Consider the following 17480-nt stretch of genomic DNA (forward strand, 5'->3'; position numbering starts at 1 on the left):
AATTTGGTTTCTTTTTAAAAGTTAAGAATTAAAAACAGTGCAAAAAAATTTTAAAGGCTAAAATTTTCTGGAAAAGTTTGAGGATTAAAATATAATTTAAATCCGTACTGAACGAAACATTGCCGAAAATGGACGGCAATTTTGTGCACGATGTTAGCACCTTCACAATGTTACAATAAGAATAATGTCGTACAATTTAAAGCTATAAAAATGAAACATGTAAGGTGGATAATCGGATCCACACCCGTCAACCTTGAACCCGATTCGTTGAGTTAATTAGTTAAACCTAGAGGTTTAATAAAACCCGGGTCGGGTATACCCGACCATACCCGCCCGTGCCCGAGTCCGGGTATGGATCGAGTACACGGGTACGCGGGTACGGGCAAAAAACGGACCGGACAGGGTTTTTTGGACCCATACCCCGACCATACCCGTATCCGACCTTACCCGTACCCGACTTTACCCTACCCGGATACCCGTCTACCCTTACCCGTACCCGTACCCTTATACCCGACCCACTTTAATTCAAATTCAAACCCAAAATTTGATTTTTCCCCCCACCCGGTTCAAAAAAAAAAAGAAAAAATACAGAAAAAACAGAAAAAAGAAAAAGAAAAAAAAAACAGAAAAAAAAAAAAAATTCCCGTACCCGCTTTACCTGTCTAGGGTACACGAGTACGGGTATAGGACGGGTAAGATATGGTTTTTGAAAAATATACCCGCCATACTCGTACCCGTATACCCTTGTACCTGTACCCGAGACGTACCCGTACCCGCCCTTGTATTAATACCCTAGTTAAACCATCGTTCTCACTTCTCGCTTCCCACTTCTCAGTGTCCCCTTCATTCTATTATCTCCTTCACTTCCCCCCGCATCATGGTTTCTCTATCTTGGCTCTATCTTCTCCTGTTCCTGGTGCTTCTCCGGTGGTGCACGGTGGACTCGGTGTACATTGCTTACAACACCTCAGCGGGGATCGTGGAGGGGAAGCTAAACGTGCATCTAGTGCCGCACACGCACGATGACGTGGGCTGGCTCAAGACCGTCGATCAGTACTACGTCGGATCCAATAATTCCATCCAGGTCATTCAATTTTCACTAAATTGCATGCTCATCAGTCATCAGTATTGTGTGTATTGTACATATACGCTTTTCTCTTTGGTCCAATTAGTTATTATAAAAATTATAAAGATCGCCTTTTCCCATATTTGGGAGTTGGAGTGTATAATTTTCTTTCAGGTCCCTCAGCATTGTGTGTATTGTACATATACGCTTCTCTTTGGTCCAATTATAGCTTACTTCTTTTGTTTGATAGCTCTTTTGGAAAATTGATAAATAAATGAATGTGAATATACTACTCTGAGTTTATAAACATGAACAACTTCACCTCTCTCATGCAGTTATACATTAACACAAGTCATTTTTTATTCATCTTTTCAACTAACATGCGTTTTATAGAAACATGAGCTCACAGATTTTACTCTACCTTACCTTTGTAACATTGTTTTTGTAGGGTGCATGTGTGCAAAATGTGCTGGATTCAATGGTTCAAGCTTTGTTGGAAGATAAAAATCGCAAGTTTATTTATGTTGAACAGGTTAATACTGAATATTGCACTGGGTTTAGAGGATTTGCATTTATATTCTTGTCATCTTGCTTATTTGCTAAAGGAATTTTTTTTAGCAAAATGAGTTGATAATAGGAGAAGTACCCATATGCTAGTATATTCTGGACAATAAGAGCAGCTACATTTGTGCATTATTCATGCCTTTATCTTTATGCCTGTATAACTGTGAATGTTCATAGTATCATACACATGCTATGGATGAAATTAAAGTTTGGTGGTTGTTCTAGGCATTTTTCCAGAGATGGTGGAGGCAACAAAGTGATGCAATCAAGGATTTGGTGAGAGGGTTTGTCAAATCTGGCCAACTGGAATTCATGTAAATATAGAATTTGTCAGATTTTAGTTTCTACCTTCTGATAATTGCTATAAGCCTCAATATTCTTTGTACAATAGCTCAAAAGGTTTCATTTGTTAAATAAATGTGACTGAATCTCTAGTGTTTGTTTTTCTTGTACATACCTATACTGGCAGCATTTCTGGTATGGCTTGGGTAACTGTTGGTATTGTTTATGGTTTAGGGTACATAACTGTAATATCTGGTATTAAAGGTGCACAATGGTACCAATTAGGTTTAAGGTAACTTCTATACCATTCAGGGTACATAACTGTACCATTTAGGGTGTGCTCCAGAAGAGGGGAGAGGAGTTGAACTCTATATACAAACTATTCAAATTTTGTCACCTCCAAATTGGGGTGTAGAGGAAGTTAACCATTTACCCTGCCTCTTCCTTCCCCTCCCTTTCCCTCTTCCTTTGTGGAGCACAGCCTTAGGCTACACTGGCACCTACTCCAGGTATCATATGCCAGTAATGGTTTTGTTCTTCCTTGAATTTATTTTATCATTTTTGTGTAAGCATCAATTGTGCCAAATACCCGGAAGTTCACAAGGAAGCAACAATAGAGGGCCCTCACACTTTATCAACAATTATTTCCTCCTTCTAACTTTCTGTTGTTTTTTCACCTTTCTGAACATACTCTATTAAAAATGAAAAAAGAAATGGGGGGATGTGCATGCATGATGAGGCAGCTGTGCATTACATTGACATGATAGATCAGACAACCCTCGGCCACCGTTTTATAAAAGAAGAATTTGAAGTTGTTCCCAGAATTGGTTGGCAAATTGACCCTTTTGGTCATTCGGCTGTTCAAGCCTACTTACTTAGTGCAGAGGTACCATTTTTTTTTCTTTTTCCTTTTTTTATATACCAAACACTAAATCTGATACCGCAACAGAATATATAATTTTTCACTTTTTACTGTTGCTGTCATACTGTTAAGTTGGGTTTGTCATTTTATTAATTTTTTACTTGACCATCACTTTTTTTTTTTTTGTCAAATTATCTACATTTGCAAATTACCTGCATCTAGCATCTCAACCATTAAAGGTGTTTTGAATCTTATAATTCATAGAAAGTTTCTTACAAACATAATAAATTAAATCTGTACAATCGGTGATGCTACAATGCAGTCTTGTTTTTAACACCTTGAAGGTGTTTCATGACTTGCTCAAACCAACAAGCACCAAAACCTAGAGCTTGACATGATTTTTAATCAATGGCTATCATAAATTAGTCATTGAGGTAGGGACAATATCATCAACATTTAATCAACTACATTCCGTCAATTGTATTTAACAGTTTTCTATAATCAGCAAGAGTCTCAAGAAATGTTGGCAAAAAAAGCCTATCTTATATGATCTTACATCATTTTTGTACTGATTGATAGATATGCTATTCCATGTTATTAGCAGATGTATGCTTGCATTAAATATCATGAAAGGTCACTAATAGCTTTCTTGGCTATTTAGGTTGGGTTTGATGCGCTTTACTTTTCAAGAATTGACTATCAAGACCTGGCCAAGCGCAAGGATACAAAAAGTCTAGAGGTCATTTGGCGCGCTTCCAAGTCCCTTGGCTCTTCTGCTGATGTAAATTGCTGCTATTATATTTGACCTTTTTGTTCTTTCGATGAAGGAACTAATTCATAGTCTTTTTTTTCTGCTTAGGTATTTACTGGCATATTTCCCAAGGACTACGAGCCTCCATCAGGTGATTTCTACTTTGAAGTCGATTCTACATCACCTGTTGTTCAGGTAAACCTAGCTTATGCGTTGTAAATTCTTAGGTTACCTTTCCATTAGATGGATTGTCATTTATTGTGTTGCTTATTTATTGATATGCAGGATGACCCTCTTTTATTTGACTACAATGTTCAAGATAGGGTTAATGACTTTGTTGCTGTGTCATTTTCTCAGGTATGGCTACAAACTACTTTTCACGGGTGCTTATCTTTTCCATCTAAGGCCTTGTTTAAGTTAGGATGTATTTACTGTTATTGACTCTGTATTTGTTTTTCTTTGTATGGTTCAGAACAAAATCACTTTATTTTGGAGAGCATATCATATTATTTTGGGCTAAATATACAGTAGGTTTTGAGTTTGCTTCTTTCTTATTTTAGGCAAACATTACAAGATCAAATCACATTATGTTTACAATGGGCACAGATTTCAAGTACCAATATGCCAAGTCATGGTTCAGGCAGCTAGATAAGTTCATACATTACGTAAACCTGGTTAGTTTTCTCCAATTTTATAATTTTTATGTGCTTTATTGAGCTTAGAAATTGGAATTCCCCAGTAAACACTGAAGGTGGAAATTGCAGTAGACAGGTTTCATAACAAAAGAGATGTAATAATGACAGCTTATATATTCCCTAGTTCAGTTAAAAAATCAAATTAACTGAAAAGGAAAATACCCCCCCCCCCCCAAACCCCCAACCCCCAACACGCGACACACATGCACCAAAAAAAAAAAACTAAAAAAATGAACACATAATAAGTTGCTGTTGTTTGTTTTCTGTATTTCATATGATTTTAAACATGTTGGGCAAGAATTATTTATTGAGAATCATAATTTGAGTACTATTTCAGGACGGAAGAGTAAATACCTTTTACTCAACACCTTCAATTTACACCAAGGCTAAGCATGCCTCAGATGAGGCCTGGCCGCTCAAGACTGGTGACTTTTTCCCGTGAGTCTCCTCTTTTGGCTGTTTTGCAATTTCTTTTTCAAAGGTTAGTTGGTGCATAGTCTGTTTTGCAAATTACAAATTTTCAAATTTTGATCAACTGTAGTTTAGCAAGTCTTCCTTCAAATTTTCAAATTTGCTCCTCCCACAACCAACTCCTATATTATCAAGGCATTGATTCATATATAGCATGAACTCCAAGAAAAATTTCAAATTTGCCCCTCCTACTCCCAAATCCATTTTTGTCGTGGCATTGATCTGTATATAGCATGAACACCAACCACATGATAGACATGGATGTTGCAGTTCATCTTGGATACCCTGACAAAAAGAAAATGCCAATGTACTTTATTATTAGTTAAGAGTATTTTTATTTATGTGACCAAAGATATTACACATTGTTCAACAGCTTTCTTCTTTTACTCTCAATTTGCATATCTACTTATCTGGTGTCGTATGCAAATATTTGATGAAAAGATGTGGGGCTAGTAAATAGTTATAATTTTGATTAACGAAGGACAAAAATATATTTTCTAACAAAGTCATATTTTTGCCTTTTCTTATATTGGAAGTTAATAGCTTTAGTTGATGCTTCCTGTTACAAGGTATGCAGATGGCTTAAACAGGTACTGGACTGGGTATTTCACTAGCCGACCTGCTTTAAAAGGCTATATTAGAGTGTTAAGCGGTTATTATCTAGTAAGTGTTTTGTATATTGCTTTTCAGTTTATTAGTCTTATGGTCCCATGTCATTACTGTGTCATTCTGTGCCACTTGGTTGAAGAAACATGCAGCAAAGGGAATATTAAGCAATAATGTACTACAGTTCTCAATAAAGCACGAGACGGGTATTCTGGTTCTAATATTTTTTGGTTCCACAAATTGGCAAAACTTGCATACATCAGTATCAAAATACAAAGTCCAACTGATGAGTGCGGACTGTTGTTAATCTCGATCTTCGTCACAAGCAATGCATTCATTTTAAATTTTGTGAGTTCACATCATACAAGATGAAGAGGTGAAAAATAAACTGATCAAGATGATGTAATAAATATATTTTAGTGCGTTCGCCTTTCGGACTCTTGATCTTGTACAGCTAGATGGAGTAGAGAATTTTACAAGCTTCTATGTGCATACATGACTTGTGGCAAAGATTTAGATGAACCAATCAAATTGTTGTTAGGACACAGAGCTTATGACATCTTGATTAGCAGCCTCTAAACACAAAAAGGCAAACAGTATATATGTAAGATAAAATATAATCATATCACCCATAATTATCTTCCAGTGGTATATTTCAAAACTATCCTACTCTTTAGGCCATAATAACATAAAGCAACAAAATGCAGGACTTCTTAACACGTTCTCTTCTTTTTTAACGTGTATTAACAGGCTGCTAGGCAGCTAGAATTTCTGACATCATCAAGGGATAAAGCAGGCCTCACAACTGACAGCCTGGGTGATGCTTTGGCACTTACACAGCATCATGATGCAGTCACTGGTACAGAGAAACAACATGTGGCAAATGACTATGCTAAGAGACTGGCCATTGGTTATTCTGAGGTATATTTGTATGTTAAGGTGGCACCATTGAGTGGGATGCTCAGGTTTCAGTCTGGTTGCTTCAGGTTCTGGTCATTTCCAAGTGTTGGGTCATTTTGGGTCCTGGGACAATCATTTGTCAGGTAGTTTCAGATTCTGGCTGTTTGGGGTCTTAGGTAATTTGGGTTATGGGTTGGTAAATTTGGATCTTCAGTTATATGGGGCTTTGGATGGGCAGTTTTTGAGTATTAGCCCAAAGTAATGTAGTACTTTGAGTCTTTGACCATAATTGAGGGTTACATAATGGGCCAAAGTAATGTACTACATTATTGAGGGCTATGGCTTGGTAAATTATGTAGTACTTTCCCATTTAAGTACCAGTTGAGTTCTCAATTATGGTCAAAGTACTACATAATTAATAAATAAATAAACTTTCTGTCAACAGGCACACAACAGGTTGGAACCAAAATTTCAGTATTATATGCTGATAATGAATTCTGTGCCACTATAATTCTAGAACATTTTACCATAATTCTATCGTCATGTCATGTAATTGTTTTATATCACTCCAGGCTGAAAGATTCGTTAGAGAGTCACTTTCTCATCTGTCAGAGACAGCATTTGGTTCAGAGTTATCTAACACATCAACAAAGTTTGAACAGGTCACTTATGTCTAAAAATCTCCCCTTATTTAATGATACAACACTATTTTGTACAGCTTCGCATTCAGAATTGAAATCTTATGATGCGAGAAGTAACCTATTTGAAAATCACAAGTATTTTTAATTAAAATAAGACGAGAACAAAAATAATGCTAGATCAAGATATTGCACCTATTGATTACTTTTTGTTGACAGTGGTCACACCCGCAATGGCACCATTATATCTGAACCATTGGTTTTTTATTTATCCTTATAGGTGTGGTCTTTCATTTCGCTTACGACTCAATTATTGTTTATTTTTCTAACCCCAGTGTCTTCTGATCAATGTGACCTACTGTCCTGCATCAGAGCTAGATCTTTTGAGAGGGAAAACCCTGGTAAGTGGTAAATCTAGATTTTATACTAAAAGTACTTCGACTGGTAAATAAAAGAAGTCAAGAATATCTCTTTTAATACTTTCTCTTTTGAAGTAAAGGTTGTTCTTGTTTACAACTCTTTAGGATGGAACAGGGAGGATGTGATCCGTATACCAGTATGTGCTATATTTTACTTGTATCTATTTTGTATTTTCATTAAGTTTCCCAAATTAATTATGAAGAGTAAAGAAGGATGATGATATATTTCTGTATCTGAGGCAGGTAGCTAATGAATTGGTGTTGGTACGGAATCATGAAGGAACAGAAATAGAGTCTCAGCTAATACCTATATCCAATGCTTCTTTGCACCTGAGAAAAACTTACGTTAAGGCTTATACTGGCAATTCTCCCTCAACTGAGCCTAAATTTTGGCTCACGTTCTCTGTTACTGTACCACCGCTGGGATTCAACACCTACTATATCAGCCCAACAATGGAAAAAGGTATGACCAAGTAATATAATTCTTTTGTGGAAGTGGTTTTATTACTTAAAAAGGTAATAATGAAATGAATAAACTAAGCTGGTCTCAATGGAATTCGTAATTGCAGGGTCAAAAACTATCATCTCTGATATGTATGTACCTCAACAAAATGGAATTAGTACCACGATGGAGGTTGGATCAGGAAATTTGAAGCTTCAATTTGATTCCAGAAAGGGAATATCTTATCACTATTTAAACCAAAGAACATTGGTATTCTCTCTCTCTCTCTGTCTCTCTCTGTCTGTCATGCACACACATTGTCATGGATGGAACGAAAGAAACTAAAAGATAGAAAGTCTCAGCTGGGCATGTCACATTTGTTCTGCTGTTTTTGAGTACACACACTGCTTGGTAGAATTACAATGATCTGATGTTTAAAAGGTGATTATAATAAATCACTCTGTTTTAATGCATACCCCAACTAAGCACGTATTGACACCAACAAAAATAAAATATTGAACTCTCTTTCTCTCTCTATATCTAACTTCAAATTTTTTTTCATTTCAAGGTGAATTCTTCAATAGAGCAGTCATACCTCTATTATAAGGGATATGATGGGTCCAAGACTGATGTTCAAGTATGCTTATTTTATGATAGTAGATAGTTATATATGAGCATGGGAATATTACTAAAAAAAGATTCATGCGTAACACTTATTGATATTTTGTTTCTTTTTTTATTGCGTTACTTATATCAGTCCTCTGGGGCTTATGTTTTTCGGCCGAATGGTACAGTTTTGATTGCACCTGAGTTAAAGGTAAGATATAATTGTTTCTAAAATTCTCAGATAAATATACTTGATCTGTTACCTAGACAAGGTGTTGATGTTAAAAATACAAAACTATATATTAGGTACCTTTGGCAGTTTATGAGGGGCCCATACTAGATGAAGTGCATTTTCAGATAAACCCATGGATATCTCAGGTGATTGCAATCTCCTACCCTTAAGTACTGTAGCTAGGGGTGTTCATTGGATCCAGTTTATTCAGTTTTGAACCGAACAGAATTAGTTCGGTTCAAACGGTTCGGTTTTTTCGGTTTAATGGTTCGGTTCGGTTTGCTTTTTAAAACCGAATTATAACTTCGGTTCGGTTCGGTTTGAAAAATTTCAAAACCGAAATAACCGAACCGACCAAACTTTTATATAATATGAATTTGATCCAAACCGCCTTGGTTTATTTCTTAATACTCCGGTTTATTTCTTAATCAATTGCTTTAAATATTTCGGTTTATTTCTAAATATCTTAGTTTATTTCTTAATACTCCGGTTTATTTCTTATATACTTCGATTTATTATAAATCAATTGTTTTAAATAAAAAATTTAATATATTTCGGTTTGAACCGAACAAACCGAACAAACCAAACAAACCGAAATAAAACTTTGGTTCAGTTCAGTTCGGTTGCAATGCTAATTCGGTTCGGTTCGGTTCTATTTTTAAAACCGAATTATAACTTTGGTTTGCCAAGTTCGGTTCGGTTTCAACCGAACCAAACCGATGAACACCCCTAACTGTAGCAGTTTATTTACTGAGTTTTATGAAGTTTTGGTTACTTTTGTAATTGCTTCTTCCTAATTGCAGATTGTTAGAGTTTATAAGAAAAAGGAGCACGTAGAAGTTGAGTACATAGTAAGTCCCTATTTCGCAATAATGTTTACACATTGTTTACAAAAACTCCCTTTGAATTTATTTTTTTATTTTTGAGAACTCAGATAAATGGGATTTTTCTATAGAAAGTAACCTTCTTAAATGGGTTTGTAAATACAATAGTTACTTTAATGAGCTTTAATGTAGAAGCAGAATCAGTGGAGGTATGTGTAATTTGAGCAAAATATAAGCTGATGTTAGTTTCTATGTGATTTCTTTAATATAAAGCTCCTGTTTATGTAAATATAAGCTGTCTCTTAGGTCTAATAGCATTTTCCTCAACATTGATATTTGTAGGTGGGACCCATACCAATTGATGATGAGGTCGGGAAAGAAGTCGTTACTCAATTTTCAACAGCCATGGCCACCAATAAAACATTCTACACCGACTCCAACGGCCGTGATTTTATTAAAAGGGTATATGCGTACCTCATTTTTATTTAAAAATCTCTTGGTAAATGTAACTCTAAAGAGAAAATAAGAGACTATCATGTAAAAGTGTTAACAGCACACTCTTTTTATTTGTATTTTGTTTTCCATACTTAACAAATAACTATGTTTCATCTTTTTATTTTTATCTTCTCATTATTAGTGCTATTTTTCTTCTTTTGTAGATAAGAGATTACAGATCAGATTGGGAATTGGAAGTGCATGAACCTGTTGCTGGAAATTATTATCCAGTATAATTAATTTCTCTCTTTCTATTTGTGTTGTAGATAAGTCAGTCTTATTCTCACAAAAAGTGTCTACTTGGGGGATTAGGAAAGATTGAGACCAATAATTTGATGTTACAATCAATTTTCTTTTAACACGTTATTAAGCTCATGTCCGAATTGTTAATTCTGCATTTGACCCAATTTTAGAACTAAATATATTTGGAATTGTGAACTAGGGACCATTGTTCTCATTTTCTTACATTCCACTTGGCCCAATTGTAGAAGTAGATAGTTGAGAATTGTGAATTAAGGACCTTTATTGTAATTCTGCAACCAAACATGAGAGTAGAATAGAAGTCACTTCCATTCAATTTGAATCTTGTGATTTATGCATAATGATCCTTGTATATGCATTTCTTTCTAGATAAATCTTGGGATGTATATCAAGGACGAAAGCACTGAGCTATCATTACTTGTAGACCGAGCAATAGGTGGCTCTAGCATTGTAGATGGTCAAGTTGAACTCATGTTCCATAGGTACATTTTCTCTGAGGATTTTTGAAGCACTTTTAATCAACACCTGATTAAGTCTAATAATGTATTCTTTTTGAGATAATACTCAGGAGATTGCTTCATGATGATGGAAAAGGAGTTGCTGAAAGTCTAAATGAAACAGTCTGTGTAAATGACAAATGTGATGGTCTAATTGTAAGTACACTTGGTAAAAATGTAACTCATTAATATTTGGGATTCATATCCATACAGGTCAGGTGCAATACCAATATTATAACAGTCTGAATTTTGTACTGCTTGGTAATTTATTGTTTGATTTATCCCAACTCTGCTATTTTCATGTTGAAAGAGGGTAAAAGTGAAAATTTAGAGGGTATAATTATACATAGTAATTTGTAATTTCTGATGGTCGTACACAAAAGAGCTAATGGATATCACTATATTGACAGACACAAGGCAAGTTTTACCTTAGTGTTGACCCTTCAGGAGAGGGTGCCAGATGGCGCCGCACCATTGGCCAGGAGATCTACTCTCCTCTTCTGTTAGCATTCTCTGAGGAGGAGGTGCAGTCATTTTCCTTAATTGTTGTTCCTGCTAACCAATTAAAAGGAATCTTTGTATTTATACTCTTCTTGGTTAACATAGAATGGAATGAAGTGGACAGCTAAGCACATACCGACCTTCTCTTTGACTGGAACTGCCTACAAATTGCCAGATAATGTTGCACTGATCACGCTTCAGGTTTATTTTCTCTCCCTCTCTTTTACCTCTGAAAGTTTTAACGAATAAGAAATCTACTACATGGAAAACTATTACTTTCTTGTTCTCCTGTAATGTCTGTCATTCAGTTATTATATAAATATCCGATTTAACAAATATTACTTCTTCTTTTTCCTGTGTTAGTCGCTTGAAGATGGCAGTGTCCTGCTGCGCTTGGCTCATCTATACGAGGTCTTCTATTTATTTTTTTTCTTTTTTTTTTCTTTTCTTCTGAGTACCACTTTTGTACTTCTATTTCCCTCCCATTTTTATTTATTTTAAGTTCCCTTCACTCATTCTTTTTTATTTTTTATTTTACCACACTGGATTATAGTGAAGTACCTCTATCAGAATTTGCTGGTGCAAATGAGCTCTAGGTATTACAATTTACAAGGAGATGTTTTATAGAAGTGCTGGTCTTTGTTATAGGTTGGAGAGGACAAAGATCTCTCAGTCATGGCTAGTGTCGACCTCAATAAACTCTTCAAGGGCAACAAGGTAATATCACAGTTTCTGAACTTGCCCTTAGGTATTTTCTCAGCAAACTAAAATAAAAGTTTGTGATTTTTAGATAAGTAGGATACAGGAAACAAGCTTGACTGCGAACCAAGGGAGGGATGAAATGGAGAAGAACCGACTTAAATGGAAGATAGATGGCTCTGACAGACAATCCGATCCTGTCAGAGGCAGGCCCGTCGACTTGTCAGAGCTTGTGGTGGAGTTGGCACCAATGGAGATTCGCACTTTCCTTCTATACTTTGACTCTTTTTCATATGCTTTCTAGGAGGGTTTTAATATAAATAAATTTGTTGATAACATTTCATTTTTTTCATTGATTGGAGAAGAAATAATTTGCTTTCTGTTTATCCTGTTGTTTCTTTTGTATCTTTACATTTTTGCTCTTACCATCCTCTTTGCTTGACATTTGTTAAAAAAAAATAAGTTAAGCAATGCATAAATCTATTTAGTCTCTATGCTTGTATTTGATTTTTCATGTTAACCGATATTACGGGGTTCATAAAAAATCTATTAATCTCAATTGCGAGCCGACTGTTTTCAGTTTGGTTAAATAATGAATCAAAGTGTATCATCGTAAATTCAATTTTGAATGGTAAAATATTTGAAAATACTATTAGCACCAACATAGTTTAAACTTATCACATACATGAAAAAAAAATTGAATTAATTGAGAATTACATGATTCTTCACATCTTGAATGCTATTTGCACAGCTGTGCATATCACTTTGACTCCTTTTGTTCTAAAGGATGTATATATGTTGTTTTTTCATCAAGCTCTACACCTTTTGTCAAAACTAATAATTTACAAATACAACAAAAGGGGGAAGGAAACAAACAGAATGGTTATCGACATTTCACACATAAACAAATGGCATCTTTTGGAGTTAGTTTAGGCAGAGAGAAAGCACTTGATAGATCATCAGTTCCACTATAATGTAGCCTGAATAACCCACAAAAGTTTGGAAATTTCATGCTGCTCTTCTTTTTACTTGTCATTTTGCCTCTAACTACCACCTCTTTCTTACCAAAATCTACCATGTAGTCTAGCAATCCTGCTGTAGAAACAATTATCTATTAGTATCTATTTTGTACTCATATATGTGATTTTTTTTTTTACTTCTTCTGAAATTAATATATATGGACTCTTTAACTTGACTATGTAGTTATGTGTGTGAAATTGGTACTCACTATTCATTTTGGAGACGACGGTGGTGACCCTCCGACGACAGTGAATGCAGCCCATATTTGCATTCATCACCACCACCTGCACCTGCATTTGGTAACTAGCTTCAGCAAAGATGAATGGTATGATATATGGTATTAACTTGGTGGAATAAAACCATATAAATTCTATAAATATGGTAGGAGTTGCAAACATCGATCCAACTTTGCTTTTCGATTTTTTTTTTCAGAATTACTAGTTTGTTGGAAATCATTATTAATTGATAATTACCTACTACTTTAAATGGAAAAGAAAAGAAATATGGAATGTTTTTTTTTTAATTAGAAATAATTTATCTCACTTAGGATAATTTCACGCGAACCCCCCCCCCCCCACTAATTTTTTTCGTGCCACATATGAACTTTGTCCTGCTAAGTGAAAAATTAAATGTTAATTATATACAAATTTTTGACAAGTATGGACCCCGTAAAAAATTAAATTTATATGATTTCACACCAATAAAAATTCTCCAACAATTGTTAAAATAACTCTAATTTAATGTGCTCACTGCTACTAAAAAAACTATTTGGGTTTCACATGTAAGCATAATACAAAAAACCCACAACCAAATTAAATTAGAGTTTAGTACAGTTTCTAGCTCTCTGATCCAGTTTTCTGTTTTGCGCATGGTATGTTTGTAGACTTTGAAATTTGAATGGTACATTTAACTGGACATGTGACATTTAACAGCGGTATGGCAAAAGAAGAAATAAATATATATATAGAGATAAAGTTGTATTACATGACAACTTGTAATTTTTTATGTTGAGTGATTCCTGTGTAATTAATTTTCTTACCTAATCATTCTACCATCCTATTCATTAGTCAGGCATTATTTCCCCAATAAACAATTATTATTTCTTTAAAATGCTAGCCAGATCTGGTATCTTGAAGTCAAGCACTATATTTTTTTAGGAAATTGGCATTAAATGCAAAGAAATTGAGGAATTAATGTTAAAGGAAAATGCTTGGCACATGCAGAGGGGAATGAATCTTCTTCTTCTTTTTTTCTTTTTTATTGTGGGGTTAATATGATATACAAATAGGGGTGAGAATTTGTGAAGGTGACAGGTTAACCATGACTTGGAATTATGTTGCAATGATTTTTTTTTTCTTACCTAATCATTCTACCATCATACGCATTTAATAGTTAATACAGTGTATTATGTTGACCAATTTCAGATAACTTTGATTTGGTCAAAGAAATCATAAATAAGTTGAATTTTTCATTTCTAGTGCATGTCCAAGAAAATCAATCTTGATACATAATTTTTCATTTCTTTGGAATTTGGAAAGTTAATTACAGAATTATTTTAGTTTAGAAATTCAATAAAAAGATTATCAGGAAATGAATGGAGTGCATAGTTTATTGAATTTCTGAAATAAAAAAATCTGGATTAATTTGCTTAATTAGGAAAGAAACTCGTGAGGATGATGTTTACATTTTTTTTAATTCGTTTTAAGTTAAAACCACACCTAACCCTCTCGCTTTCCTCACATGCGTGCCTCTTCATTTTTTTTCTTAGAAAATAAAAGTAAATAAAAAATCATGTCAAGGGGTTTGACAAAATGACAACTTACTGTAACCCACGTGACAATAAAGGGAGCGCACTTGGTAACAAGTTACAGCTCACAAATGATCAGTTTAGCAACAATTATGTGAAATAATAGTGTATATATAATTAAAAATAATAATAATTTGTTGTTTTATAATGATATAATATTGATATTTTTATAAATAAGTTTCATAACTTTTGTAAATATATATATTTTTTTCTCGCTTGTATAATTCGTCAAATTTAATAATAAATTGAATATGTGCTAAAAAATTATAATACGGATATTATTCAAAAATTTGTTATTATGGGTATAACCCAAATCGTCATTGACATTTCTGTCCAGACTCATCCATCAATGGCAATCATCACATCGCCTTCACCAATTTTTAGCATTGCTGACATTGCTAGTAGTTGATTCACATTTATTTATTTATTTATAATTAGTACTTTACGCAACATATGATCCAGATCTTTTAACAAGAACCAACAAGCACCGTTATTATCATGTAGTATTTTTTTTTTTTTAAAAAAAATCTAACAAGAAAAATATCTCAGATGAAACGAACAACTTTTGAGATAATTTCATATTAGATTTTGACTTGATTGGTCCTAGTATGACAAGATGTGAGAGAAAAGGAGATATTTGTTTCTTCCATTTTGGAAGAAATTGTGGCATTTAAAAGTTGTAACCAATGAATTGCATGTATAATTAATAAATTAATAAGCAAGAACAAAGATGCATGGAAAAGAAAGGAAGGTTTTATTATTCATTTACGTAATGAAAATGACTTGTAGTTGAGCTCATGAGCTGAGATTAGACATTAATTAGACAACCTTTGTGCGCTCTGCAATTTAATTAATGTATCTTTATGCTTCTTTATGGAACTTAGTTGATTAGTGGGACAAAAGGAACTAATTCGTTTCTTTCTTTTAAATTTTTTTTGCACTTTTCTCTGGTAATATTTTATCAAGAGAAGTTTTAGTGCCAGAATTTGACTTGCTACAAGGTGTCATGATTGGTTTGACAGTAATAATTTGCCCAACTATGAAACAAACGATCAAAGCCTTGAATGATATAATTTTTTTTGGTAAATTAATGTATCACATCATTATGGAGATGAATAATTCGAATAAATAATTCAAATTTGTTATGGTAAATTATTAATGTTGACATGCTGTTGAGCGTAGATTATTGTTCTCTGATAAATTAGGTCTATATTAGTTATTACACTTGTTTAAAAATAATCCTCACTTGACAATTTATATGACAATCTTATAATTTTTAATTAAAATTTGAACTTAAAAAGGTGTTAAGTTGCTAATACAGTCAGGATTCTCGCTGTGTCAAAAATGCAACCAAAAAAAAAAAAAAATTGGAGTTCGGATCATTTGTTTATTTTTTGTTTTTTTTATAATACATCTTATTTTCTTTTTCTTTTTTAAAATACATCTTATTACTAGAATACTAGTTACGCACAGGGTCCCATTTTATATGCTAGTGGGACCAGGAAACAGTGACATAAGAGCACAAAAATAGGATCTATTCCATTTCCCACATGATCTGTAAAGGGGTGATGATATTAATATTTAATACTACTCATCTTTTTATAACACAATATTATTTTAATATTTTAATATATAGACAACTTTATTTTTTATTGATTATTTTCTTTAGAAACTGCCTCGCATATTATCATAGTTAAAAGATTCCATTTGAATCAAAGAATAAAAGAAAAAGGAAAAAGAGAGACAAGAAAACTTTACTATTTGACAGTTGCACTAATAATAATGCACCTATGCATGCTCCATTGACACCGCTACAAGTGATGCGATGCACTAAGCTTCACGATGATCTTTGAATTTCAAGTTAAAAAATGATCGTAACAACAGTACTATTTGGGATTTGAAGCTCTTAAATTGAAGAACACATGCAATTCATGGCAATTTATTCATTTAATGATATCTGTATTAAGCTTGTTGCTACATTCACATTGCAATTAGTACGTACAATGATCAAATAAAGATAACATGATTTACTAAAGATGGTATATATTAAATGGCGTAAACAATTACAGCTATAAGAGAATGAATTAATTTTGTAGAGAAACAGAGATGGTACCGATGGAAGAGACAAGTTCTCTACAACTCTTAGAGCTTGAGACATGGCAACTCTTCTCATTTAATTCATGCGATTGATTTCTCTCTACGCCTGGGATTTGCTATCAATTGCTCTCAACTCTTTAACTTTCTTCGCTTTGTGATCGCATCTCCTCTCTCTCTCTCTCTCTCTCTCTCTCTGTTTCCTCTAGAAAACCAAAGTGGCTCTCTTTTTATCCAAGTAGGAGAGAGAGAGGGGGGAAATGCAAAGTCGTACAGGTCGGACCAAAAAATGGAATCTGGAATACTAAATGAAGTTATTCCGATATAACCTTGGAAGTTACTGAAATTAATTTAATAATTGGCACCTAGTGCAACAGTGATTTAACTAGGTTATCTATCCTATGATTCAACATCTTTGGATCCTTCCTATCAATCTATCATATCATATTCAACAGTGATTAAACTAAAGTAGTCGATGAAACTCATTTACCTGTTTATCCTGTTCATATCATTTTCGTTATATAAAAAATTATATATTTTTTAATTTATAAGGCAAAGTACGACTAAAAAAAGTATTAGTTTGAATATATCTCTCCTCCTTATTAAGAAGCTTAATGTCTAGATTCTGCAAGGGTTCTGATTTATTATTATTTTTTTTGAATGATGTTCAGCCGTAGTGCCCATAGACCGCGTGCCGCACCTCTGAACCACGCACGGCACCTGCGGACCGAACCTGTGCACCGCGCAC

General features: G+C 34.0%; 1 protein-coding gene and 1 long non-coding RNA gene across 2 annotated transcripts; one reads left to right on the top strand and one right to left on the bottom strand.

The window, feature by feature from the left end:
- Positions 1-823: 823 nt before the first annotated feature.
- On the top strand, positions 824-12194 carry LOC144562390 (putative alpha-mannosidase At5g13980). The gene is made up of 29 exons (XM_078311608.1): positions 824-1084; positions 1515-1598; positions 1856-1944; positions 2624-2798; positions 3436-3555; positions 3634-3720; positions 3811-3882; positions 4086-4199; positions 4558-4658; positions 5261-5354; positions 6048-6218; positions 6770-6859; positions 7171-7236; positions 7335-7391; positions 7498-7717; positions 7824-7966; positions 8265-8333; positions 8454-8513; positions 8609-8680; positions 9338-9385; positions 9701-9820; positions 10018-10083; positions 10484-10596; positions 10683-10767; positions 11022-11135; positions 11218-11313; positions 11476-11523; positions 11761-11829; positions 11903-12194. Exons 1-29 carry the CDS (start codon positions 878-880, stop codon positions 12113-12115), a joined length of 3063 nt encoding a protein of 1020 aa, XP_078167734.1. The 5' UTR covers positions 824-877; the 3' UTR covers positions 12116-12194.
- Positions 12195-12717: 523 nt separating this feature from the next.
- Positions 12718-16896, bottom strand: LOC144562391 (uncharacterized). The gene is made up of 3 exons (XR_013514073.1): positions 16752-16896; positions 13040-13121; positions 12718-12903 (listed from the first exon to the last, which is right to left on the bottom strand). It is a non-coding gene; the product is annotated as an uncharacterized LOC144562391 (long non-coding RNA).
- Positions 16897-17480: the final 584 nt, after the last annotated feature.

This window comes from Carex rostrata, chromosome 11, assembly GCF_964058835.1.
Source record: "Carex rostrata chromosome 11, lpCarRost1.2, whole genome shotgun sequence".
Taxonomy (NCBI): domain Eukaryota; kingdom Viridiplantae; phylum Streptophyta; class Magnoliopsida; order Poales; family Cyperaceae; genus Carex; species Carex rostrata.

Coding starts and splice junctions, on each gene's coding strand:
- LOC144562390 (XM_078311608.1), top strand. CDS start 878: ATGGTTTCTCTATCTTGGCTCTATCTTCTCCTGTTCCTGGTGCTTCTC. Junction 3,556..3,633: donor CCCTTGGCTCTTCTGCTGAT/GTAAATTGCTGC, acceptor TTTTCTGCTTAG/GTATTTACTGGCATATTTCC. Junction 3,883..4,085: donor TTGCTGTGTCATTTTCTCAG/GTATGGCTACAA, acceptor TTCTTATTTTAG/GCAAACATTACAAGATCAAA.